At 30.5% G+C, this 12,022-nt stretch overlaps 1 protein-coding gene and 1 long non-coding RNA gene across 2 annotated transcripts; one reads left to right on the plus strand and one right to left on the minus strand.

Annotated features, from left to right (window-relative positions):
• Positions 1-4,023: 4,023 nt before the first annotated feature.
• Positions 4,024-8,286, plus strand: LOC107948669 (indole-3-acetic acid-amido synthetase GH3.17). Its single transcript, XM_016883295.2, has 4 exons — positions 4,024-4,371; positions 5,012-5,113; positions 5,871-6,713; positions 7,565-8,286. Exons 3-4 carry the CDS (start codon positions 5,900-5,902, stop codon positions 8,122-8,124), a joined length of 1,374 nt encoding a protein of 457 aa, XP_016738784.2. The 5' UTR covers positions 4,024-4,371; positions 5,012-5,113; positions 5,871-5,899; the 3' UTR covers positions 8,125-8,286.
• Positions 8,287-10,816: 2,530 nt separating this feature from the next.
• LOC107948670 (uncharacterized) lies at positions 10,817-11,563 on the minus strand. Its single transcript, XR_001697518.2, has 2 exons — positions 11,376-11,563; positions 10,817-11,105 (listed from the first exon to the last, which is right to left on the minus strand). It is a non-coding gene; the product is annotated as an uncharacterized lncRNA (long non-coding RNA).
• Positions 11,564-12,022: the final 459 nt, after the last annotated feature.

Genomic DNA, 12,022 nt, shown 5'->3' on the forward strand with positions numbered 1-12,022 from the left:
CTCTCCCTATTTGTAAACTTTCACTTGTATTTTTGGAGTGAAATATATTTGGTAGTGCCCGAGGACGTAGGCAAAGTTTGCTGAACCTCGTTAAAATTCTAGTGTTCTTTATTTTTGTTCTGCATATTTTGCAAGTGTCATTGTAGTGATTTATTGTGCTATTAAATTACGATAGAGGGATATTCTGGCTAGGAAAGATCTGGTATGTAAGCGATCCTCGTGATCCACCTCTCTTTCCTGGGAATTGAACTTAGTGTGATTTTTCAGTACAATAATTTTACTCTTTCACACGCTTCCGCGCAACAGTTATTTAAACTGAGTTTTAGAAACTGTGGTTTTTATTTTTGAATTTTTTAACACTACTTATTACAGTTTTGAACCATAAATTGTTAAATTATTTAATTCGGTTTTAGCAAACTGTATTCAAAAAAAGTTTTAAATAATTCTTTTGCAAATTACTTTTAGATCACTTCGGTGGTCAATGTGACCTCCGAGATCCGATCAAAACTTCTAGATCGAGTTTTGAGGTGTTACAAAATTTCTTTGGTGCGAATTTTTATATAATAGAAACATGATAAATAAAAAAATAAAAAAATTTACATTAGTATAGATTTGAATCAAGTTACCGAATTTGATATTAAAAAAAGTATCGAAACAAATATTTTTTTTGTGTTTATATGGATTTGAATCAAGATCAATTCTTTTAAAGTTAAAAACTACTCTTTTCATCTTTTTCAATTTTACAAAGCATTTTTAGTGAAAACAATAAAAAAATATTATACTTTAATTTCTTCATATTTTCATCTTCCAAAAATAAATTTTAAAAATTCTAACCAAACACTTTTTACGAAGTAGGTTATATTATTGGAGGATGTTTTTATCTTTTTATATTTTGATATAAATTTAATAAAAATTAACATTATGAGATTTGAACTTTAATGTCATACTTCTTAAACTTTCAACTTTATTATTTCAACCAAAGTTTGATTTAATTCTTTTATAATATTTTAATAGGTATAAATTTTTTACATAATTTCTTTTACTCATATTGTAGATGCACTATAGTCTAATTTTATTTAAAAATATATATTTTAAAAAGAAATTACCCTGTATTTGTATAAAAGTGATATAATTAATTTCAACTTAAGAAAATAAAATAATTCATGTTAAGAGGAGTGGATAATTATTACTTTTTAATTTACATTTATACTAGAATTTGATACAAAGATTGTGTTGGAGGTCTTTTATTTAATTTCTTTTTGGAAAAATAATGCATGAAAAAGTATTTTTCTCTTTAAAAAGATGGTTAATTTTTTATAAAGTAAAAGGCCATACTTTTTTAAGTAAAAATGTGGGTAAGGGAATGTAAATAATCGAGGAGTTTATTGGTTGGGTTTAAATATGATATTAATACATCTTATATTTATTCGAGTTAGACCCATATTTCAAATAAGCCTAACTTTTTTTGCTATTTTTAGGCCTAATATTTTAATCCAAATTTTGAATAGACCTTTGGAACTTAGGCAGATAACTTAGCTTATGAACATGCCTAGTAAATAACATTTTAAAATAAATTATTAATTATTATTTTAAGTGAAACAAATATTATTATATTTATTAATATAAATTTATTTATTTTTAATTAATTTTAAATTGAAGTAACGTCATTTTTTATGAAATTGAATTAGCGTTAATTGATTGGTAACGTTAACTCATGCTTAAATGCAAAAATATACTTTTAAAATAATTAAAAATTAATTAAGGTACTAATTGAAAATATATCATAACCCTCCGAATCATGGATTACTTTAAACTAAACTTCTTAAATATAGTTTTTTGTTAAAGCTTTTGATAGGTTGTTAAGTGGTGACACGACAACTGATGTAGCGACTGAAGTAAAATATTGATAATATAACCACTGGCATGGAAAAATTTGAAAGTTATAGAAAATAGAAAAATACTAAAAAGTTATTATAAATAATTAAAATGTTATAAAAAATTATTAAAATTATAAACGATTATTGAAAACTATAGAAAAAATTTATAATTATTAAAAAGTTATTAAAAATTAATAAATTTTATAAAAATTAGAAAAGTATTAAAGTATTATAATTTTTTTAGAAAATTATAAGCAATATAAAAAAACTATGAAAAATATTTTAAAATTATAAAACTATAATATAAATAATTTTAGAAAATTTGTTTAAGAATTATAAATATTTTTAAAAATAAAAAATTACTACTATTTTTAATTTCCTTTTTAGGCACTACCTACATCACAATTTATTCTTATAAACTTTTCTCCTGAGTCAAAACAATTAAAAAATTGATTAAATCATTATAAAATAATAAGGCATCATGTCAACTACTATGTTATCAATTTTCAATTCAAACGTCATGTCAACTAGACCTGTTAATGGGTCGAGCTACCTATTCAAGTCTGAAAGCTCATCCGAAATTTGGGAGGGTTTAGGCAAAAAAATTAGGCTAAAAAAATGGGCTTAGGTAAAAAAAATTAGGCCCATTTAAAATACAGGTCGGGCTTGGTCTTGAACATTCAAGGCCCGAGCCCAACCCGAGCTGATCCATTTTAAAGTTTATAATACTTTATATTATGTTATTTTTATATATTACGTAATTTAGAACACATTAAAAAATAAACTTATACTAAATATATAATATTATTCTAATATGAAAATTAAAATAATGTTAAGATAACTATATAAAAACTTTCAATAAATAAAAAGATATATAAAATTTTATTAAATATTAAAATAATATAATCTAAATATTTTTTTAAAAAATTAAAAATAATATAGACGGGTCTAAAATGGGCTTGAGTTAATCTTTTGCAAATATGGACGAATTTGGGTAAAAATTTAAGCCCATATTTCGGACCTGGCCGAGCTTGAGCAAGCATAAAGTATGCTAATATCATGCTTAGACTCGGCCTGACCTAGCCCACGAGCACCTCTAATGTTAACCATCACACTATATTCTAATAGTCTTTTCAGGAAAAAAAAACTATATTTTGTAAGCTTAATTTAGTGCAATTCATAATTCGAAGAATTCAATTGAATGTTGTTTTCAATTAGAAGCTTATTTATTTTTAATTATTTTATGAGGATTTTTTATGAGTTAATATCACTCATTAATTAGATTGTGAAATTATCAAAAATCCGTTTATAAAATTTGAAACTAAAACAATAATCTTCAATTATATCGATTTTTTTATAAATATATTTGTTTTTATTTTTCACTCAAATAATGTGTCCTAATATGATAATGTTAGATGAATAAATTAATTGTTCTCTACTGTGCTTATCGTGCCATCACCTAACTTTGATAATTGCTTATCTTCAATTTATTTACGACCTAACAAATAGCAATTCAAATGCTTGGCTAAATTGTACCCTAAAAAGGATGCATTTTTATTTTGTTTATTCTATTTCATAAACTTATTTAATAAACTTTAATATATCAATATTTTTTGATTGAGTTTTAACTCGATTGATATGGGTATTATTGTCAATTCAGAAAGATGTGAATTCAAGTGCGCTGAAGTGCATTATCTTCTTATTTCTGAATTGAGGAGGGGTTATATGCCTATAACAGCATCTGAAACATCTATACCGACATTTGAGTTTTAGATCATATTTGATTTTTTTTAATTTCAAAATAAAAACTATAATATATTAACAATATTATTAATTAATAAGATTTAACTCGCATCTTTAATAAAATTTATAAATATAATTCTAATTATTAAAGATTATTGAAATCAAATAAAATATTAATACGTTTTATATATAATTTAAACATTTTATGTTTGCCGTCAAAGATATGGTAAAAGTAAAATATAAAAAATCGATTTTATCATAAACTTGACTATTATAATAAAATGTAGTTATCGATTATGATTATTATAGAGAGAGCCTGTGATATATTCATTACGTAAGGTTGATTTTGTAATAAATAATCCAAGCTATTCACTATAAATATCAATCTTGAGACCATGCATGTCTCCCAAGTTGCATAGTTTTTATTTCGTAGGCTGATATTCAAAGAGTCTTACACTTGAAAGTAGTTCATTATGGAGAAAAGTAGGATTGAATATGTTTTGAAAAAAATAGAGGAACAAACAAGCAATGCTGTTGAAGAACAAGAGAAAATATTGGAGAACATATTGAAACGAAATGCTGAAACTGATTACTTGAACAAGTTTCTCCATGGCCAAACTGATAAGCAACTCTTCAAAAAATATGTTCCCGTTGTTACTTACGAAGATATCAAGTCTTATATCGACCGGGTCATCGACGGGGAGCCTCCGAATATCCTTACTACCGAACCCATTATCGAGTTCATCCTAAGGTACTAATTAATATATATATTTTTATGATTTTAGTAGAGATGAATCCAAAATTTTTTTTAAGAGATAAGAATTGAAAATAAATTTTATAACATAATTTTATAATGCACTAATTTATAATTTCATCATCTTTGTAGGACTTGATACATAATTTATTTCATTTTTGATGGCTCAAATTTCATTTTTTCTAGTAGAGGCCTACCCCTCACATTTGTCCCTAGATTCTAGACTTATCAATTAGATAGGTTGAGTTGATCTCATATTGGTTTGCGTTAATCTCAATTGAATCAGATTTCAAAGATTTTTAGATCATATAAGTTTAGACTATTTTATATTCTATATATTTTAAGTTCAAATTATTTCGAGTTTAAATTATTTAAGATTTAAAGCATTTTATATATATTTTTATTTAGATTGAGCACTTAAACTCAAGATATTTCAAGTTTATCAAATCATTTTAAATTTTCATTAAGTATAATACTTAAATTTAGTTATTTTAAAGTAATTTTGAGTTCAGATTTTTTTTTCAAATCATTTTAATATTAAAATTCACTTGTTACACTAAATTTAAATATTAACTGATACCATTAGCCATGGATTAAGAATTCAATTGAAATTGGGCGTAACAAAGTTTTGATGCAGCTCGGGTACCTCGGGAGGGGAGCCGAAGTATGTACTTTCCACTGCTGAATGCTCGCAGAAAAGGGCTTCAATCCCTATGTTGATGGAAGCTGTGATCCACAAGTAACCATCTTTACCCACACTTTTATAATAATAATTCCACCTTTTAAATAACACATTCAAACCCAAATTATTTTTAAAATAAATAAACACTATTATAATTTAAATATCAATAATAATTTAGGGTTCTATAGAAAATAATTATAGGAGGACCAAATCAAATTATAATGATTAATTCATGAAATTGAATATAGTACCATGATGAAAGTTATAATTTGACTAAAAAAATATAAGGGTTAAATCATTTTTGGAGATATCAACTTGACAATTTTTTTCGATTTGAATATTTTTTTTAAGTTAGTCCTTCAACATGATAATTGTTCCTATATTAGGGCTAAATTTTTTTTGACAAAGTTAATCCCTAAAATTGGCAATTATTCACACATTGTGGTATGAACTTTTTTAGTCTAAGTTAGCCCCTGATATTTCCTTAAAAACCCTAAAGTTCGGATTCTGATACGAGAACAATTGCTAACTCCAAACTCTAATATGAGAATAATTGCCAATTTCAGAGATTAACTTTGACAAAAAAAAATTTTAAGTCCCAATGTGAAAAATTTCTTAATTCAGGCCCCAATATTAGATTAAACCAAAAAATAGTTAAAGTTCCAATGTGAAATTATTACCAAATTTAGGTCCCAAATAGTAATTTAACTCAATACTACTATCATCTACGGTACCTATATTACGTATCCATATCTATGATCATAATTTCAATGTGTGCTTTAACTTGTTTGTAATAAATTGACAAAAACTGCAGACATTGAGGGTTTAGACAAAGGCAAAGGAATGTACCTTTTATTCAGTAACCCAGATTTCGACACTCCATCTGGTTTAAAAGCAAGAATGTTCTCATCTAGCTACTTATCAAGCCCCACCTTCAAAACCACTGTCTGTAAATATGTCACCACTCCAATTGAAATCATCCTGTCTTTAAACAAGCCCCAAAGCATGTATTGTCAGTTACTCATCGGCCTAATCCGACGACACGAGGTTCTCCGTATCGGTACTATCTTCGCTTCGACTTTTCCCAATTGCATCAAGTTCTTGCAAGATCATAGGAAGGACATTTGCTCCGACATCCGAACCGGCCATCTCAGCGATTGGATCACCGAACAGGATTGTAGAACTCCCATGTCGTCGTTCCTTTTAGAACCTAATTCGGAATTAGCCGATTTACTCGAACCGATATTCGAGAACGAATCGTGGGAAGGGATAATCACGAAACTTTGGCCTAAAGCAAAGTATATCGATGCCATTGTTACGGGTTCGATGAGTCAATACATTGGTTTAATTGATTATTATAGTGGAAGGTTGCCTATAATTTCAACGTTTTATAATTCTTCAGAAGCATGTTTTGGGATCAATATGGAACCTTTAAACAAGCCTTGGGATGTTTCCTACACATTTCTTCCAAATATGGCTTATTTTGAGTTCATCCCTGTGGATAAAGAGAGCCCACAAAAGGCTCAAAAGCTTCATTTTAATGGCGTCTCTAATGAAGAATCCATTGAAAAGTTGGAGAATGGCAATGCTCAAATTGTTGATCTTGTTGATGTGAAGATCGGTCAGTGTTACGAAGTTGTGGTCACAACTTTGGCAGGTAATTTATCTCAAATTTTCTGTTTTCTTAAAAATATCGTAGACTACATCCGTTTGGCTCTACATGATACTGAGGATGGAAAATTCTTCAATCTAATTATTAAGCTACAAAGTAACAAAGTGGTGAAGAAAAAAATTCATCTCTCTTTTATATCTTTTGTACTAATCAAAATCTTCAATATAAAAATTCAAATTGATTAATCTGAATTCGATTCAGTTTAATTTCACTATTAAAAGTTAATAACTTAAACCTAGTCAATTTGAACTTGAAAGTAACCCAAATTAACATACTAAACTTAAAAAGCTAGTAATGTCAGAACCCAATTGATTAAACTGAATCGATTAGGGTATTTATCAATGAGAGATGTAAAATCAGTTGACTTGGAATCGAATTAAAAATTAATTAAACTGAGTTTTTTAATTTCATATTTTTTATTTTTCTAATTTTTTTAAATAATCTATTTGCTTGAATCGCCCAAATAAAAAAAAATTGGTAATCTAACCAGATTAACTACCAATCCGGTTTCAAAACACTGAAAAACCTAAGCTTAAAATAATCCAAACCTAATAAAGTAACTTAAAATGACAGGAACAAACAATTCAAAATGTTCTAAATCCAATGTCAAACTTGACTAAGAAAACCCAAAATAATCGGAACTAAATGAAAATACTCGAAGTAACTCAAACCCGAAATCAAACCTGAAACTAATTTTGACCACTATCAGAGTAATTCAACTAAAAACCAATCTGACCCTTCCAATGTCAGGTGTATTCGAAAAAAATTTCCGTTGGAAATGCATTTTTACTGATTCATTTTAGCATGATATCATATTTCTTGTTTGTCTTTTGCAGGTTTATATCGATACAGAGTTGGAGATATTCTAAAGGTAACTGGTTTCCACAACAAATCTCCGAAATTCCAATTTGTGGAACGACAAAACGTGGCTTTGAGCATCGACAGGGACAAAACAAGTGAAGCCGATCTCAGCAAGGCTATCAAAGCTGCCGAAATCGAACTCGAACCCCGCGGTTTTCTTTTGACGGCATACAGTAGCTTTGCCGACACATGGTCCATACCGGGTCGATATGTACTGTTCTGGGAGCTAAAGCTGAGAGATAGCAACATTGATCAGCTAAAACTCGACTCTAATACGATGGAACAATGCTGCCGTAGAGTCGAAGAATCGCTCGATTTCACTTACAAGTTGTTTAGGAAGATGAATTTGATCGGACCGTTGGAGATCAGGGTGGTGAAATTCGGAGCATTTGATGAATTGATGAATTTCTGTGTATCGAGGGGTGCTGCACCTCTCCAATACAAGACACCTTGTTGCCTTAAAATTAAGGAAGCCATTGAAATACTGGATTCCAGGGTTGTTGGGAAGTTCTTCAGCAATGGAAATCTTGCATGAACTTGGAATCTTATTAGCTTTTTTATATCTTTTAGCAGGTGAGTCTTTGATGGAAATAAATATAGCTTTTGATTCTAGTGTTCTCGTTGGTCTCCTAAATCTGGTTGAATTTCTTAGCAAATTTGTTAAAAGAATCAATGAGATGATTGTATTTGCTTTTAATTATTTCTTCAACTTTAGTTCCTGATTTCTTTCTTGATATCAATCTATTGGTTCATCCATTAAACGATTGAATTGTTAATCCATGACTGCATCAATTTCTTCTCTCGAACGGTCATAGAAAATATAGAATATAAAAGAATATTTTAATTATCATATAAAATACAAAATATCAAAATTTTAAATAATAATATTGTTCTTTAAAAAGAAAGGTAAAAGTACTCCAAGCGTTTGGTTTGTTTAGATTATTTTCAATAATGGCATTATAAAATTGCAAAATTACGGGGGAATGTGATATTATTTTATTTGGTTTATTTGGTTGAAATATAAAATTCGTTTACGGGGTGTAAGATTATCTAAAAGCACATTTTACTCCATTATACTTGTTATAGAATTTGTTTTTTTAATAAGTTTAATTCCTTTAATATTTTTTAGTTTCAATTTATACAAAATTATGATAATTTTTTACAATTTTAGTTTTTTATTACAATTTACATATTGTGGGGCTCGCATTTATCAAACTCTTTTCAAGCACTTAGAAAGGTGATCGATGAGAAATCGAAAAAAGCCCGAAATATGCCTGACGTTACGTACCATATGGACGAAGGTGAGAACCTTAAGGGTCACACCAGTCAATTGATACTCTCTTGAATGGTCTGAAAAATGTGGAGGTTAATATAGATGATGAAGATCAAACTATGCTATCATTGTGCTTTTTGCCCCCTTCGTATAAAACTTTTAGGAAGACCTTGATTTATGGCAAAGATAAACTCTTATTTGAAGATGTGAAAGGTAACTTTTCGAACAAAGAAAAGTTCAATAATGAGTTAGGTTTGGGTAGCAAGTTTGGTAGTCAAGCTTCACTTTTGGTTGATAGAAGCAGGCAACAACCTAAAGATCTAGGTCAGAACAAATCTAGGTCGAGATCAAAGTCGAAGAATCGTGACAAGAGATGTAACTATTGCAAGAAGTTGGGTCACATAAAGGCAGAATGTTATAAGTTGAAAAATAAAAAACAAGAGGGTTGCTAAGAGCTACAAGGAATAGAAGGCTAAGGTAGTTAATGTTAGTGTGGTCTAAGACAATGGTGATGATTGGTTGTTGGTGTCTACAGCGAAAAAGTCTAAACTTACGTCCAAGTGTATTCTGAATTCGAGATGCTCCTTCCATATGTGACCAAACAAGAACTTGTTCTCCACATATAGTCCAGTTGAAGGTGGACTTGTGTTTATGGGGAACAATTCACCCTGTAAGATAATCGTTATTGGCACCGTTTAGATTAGGATGTACAATAGAATCATTAGGACACTATCATATATCAGGCATGTGCCTGACTTGAAAAAGAATCTCATCTCATTGGGAAATTTAAACTCAAAAGATTGTAGGATCACTACCGAGTCAAGTAACATTAAGTTATCTTGTGGAGCTCTCATTCTAAAGAGAGGTTGAAAGACCGACAACCTTTACGTTCTACAAGGTTAAACGGTGACTGGTAAAGAAATAATCTCCTCATCTGTTAAGGAGCCAGAGTTGACTCATTTGAGGCATGTCACACTTAATTTCAATTAAGGTCCAATAATTAAGAAAGATTTAGTAGTTAATTGAAAAATATATTAAGTCGACAAGCTCTACTGAAAAATCTAGGAATTTTAATGACTGAATGATAATAAGTTAGGTTTCAATTCTGGTTCAATTAAGTTGGAACTAACTGGTTCCTTAGTAGGAAGTAGAATGATTACTAATGAATAGATTATTTGAGACTTTGGTGACCGTGAAAGAATGGTTATATATATGTGTCAGAAGGATTTTTCAAGAGGCAAAATTCTTCTCATTTTTATTTCATTTTCTTTTCGCCTACATCATCTCCTTCAGTTGCTCCGAAGAAGAGAAAGTTGATGAAAGCTCTACATGAGATAGTGATCGTGAAGTTTGAGTCTGGAAAGTAGAGAATCTGGTGAGTTGGTAAGCTTCTTCATCTCTCTGTATTCATAAAATTGAGAAAAAAGAAATAAGGATATTTGAAATCTTTGAAAAAAAAGTTTTTGTATGATATTAGATTCTGGGTTTAAATTCAAATTCCTTCAATTTAATCGATATATTTGGTTATCATATTTAGCTTTCAAGGCGAACAGGGGCGAAGCTAAAAAATTTTTTTAGGGGGGGCCGGATGAAATTTTAATTTTTTATAGTTTATATTTTTATAATTTGTAAAGGATTAAATTAAATTTTTATAATTTTAGGGGGCAAAGTGTAATTTTACCTTTACTAATTTAAAATTTTTAAAAAATTCAAGGGTCTAAAATGAAAATTTCTATTTTAGGGGGGCCGGGGCCCATGCCAGCTCCCCTGGCTACGCCCCTGAGGGCGAAGGAGGCTATAGCATATGAAAAAGCTAAGTTGGCAAGGACGAAGGACAGCAGGTAAGTTTCATACTACACTTTTGTGTGTTTGTTGGTTATTGTGTTTGTAAACGGGCTAATTTGCCCGGGCCCACGTCAGAACCAAAATCCAAAATAAAAATAATAAATAAAAATTAAATCAAACGTTAACAGTCCATTAAAATGTCCAATTACATAACCCAAGTCCCAGACCCAATACAAACCCAATACAAGCCCAAACAAGTCTAGACCCAAGAATTCACAGCCCAGCAAGCCCAAAAAATTAAAACCCTAATAGAAACCCTAGGGCTTCTCCCACTTTGCGCCGCAGCCAAGCCCCAGCCTCCATGCGCCTCCAGCACCGTACGACCACCACGCGCGCCTCCGTACGCCTCACGCCAAGCCCCAGCACAGCCATGTACACGAGCCACGCATACTCCGTACCTGCAAAAAGGACGAAAGCACAGCAAAACAAAGACAAAAACAAAGAATATTGTATTTTCTTTTTATTTAGTTCTATCATTTTAATCCCTTCGGCTATAAAGCCAAGGTATTTCTTCAGTTTGTAAGTTTACAGATGCATATTATACACATAGAATACAAAAAAAAACAACCAATATTTGAAGGTGATATCCGTTTCCCATATTTTGTTACCTGCTTCTTTCGATTTTTTTCATCATTTACATTCAAAAAAGAAAAGAGAAAGGATGATACCTTGCGAATAAGCTGTCCATTCTCCCTTGCTTCGTCGAAATCGAAGACAATAGGGGGTTTCGTGGCTAAAAAAATGACCTCTTACGGCCCCGAAATTGCTGGCTGCCATTTTTGGTGATGGATCGGTGTACAAAGCCAGGGGTTCAAGGTTTGCTGGTTGAGAAGAAAAGGGGCTAGCGTTTGATTCGACTGAAAGAAGCTGGTTTCAGTCTTTTTAAAGGACCAGAAACGGTGGCGTTTTGAGCCTGTTCTAGTGGCTCCAAAACGGTGCTGTACTGGCTATACCCGGCCCGATCCGATTCTTTGCCCCTGGGATCCGCGCGTTTTCGAGGTGAGGAGTTATTTGCATGCCAAGTCCTCCCCTTTCGCAAGTGCAGTCAATCGCGTCCAGTTGGTTTTGTTCCATTTTTTTAATTTGGACTTGTAATTTGTGCTTATTTGCAATTGGGTCCGCGCTTCAACAAGGATATGGAATAATTCCAACTCTAGTCCTTGCACATCTGCGCATATTGCGCACTGGTCCCTGTTTTGGGTTTCTTTTATTTATAAATTATCCCTCATGTTTTATTTTGATTACAAGTTAATCCTTAACTTTTTAACTTCATTTTTTCTTCACATTATTTATTGTAAACTGTTTTACTATATAT

The sequence above is a fragment of the Gossypium hirsutum genome, chromosome A04 (assembly GCF_007990345.1).
Source record: "Gossypium hirsutum isolate 1008001.06 chromosome A04, Gossypium_hirsutum_v2.1, whole genome shotgun sequence".
Taxonomy (NCBI): Eukaryota; Viridiplantae; Streptophyta; class Magnoliopsida; order Malvales; family Malvaceae; genus Gossypium; species Gossypium hirsutum.

Coding starts and splice junctions, on each gene's coding strand:
- LOC107948669 (XM_016883295.2), top strand. CDS start 5,900: ATGTACCTTTTATTCAGTAACCCAGATTTCGACACTCCATCTGGTTTA. Junction 6,714..7,564: donor TGTGGTCACAACTTTGGCAG/GTAATTTATCTC, acceptor TGTCTTTTGCAG/GTTTATATCGATACAGAGTT.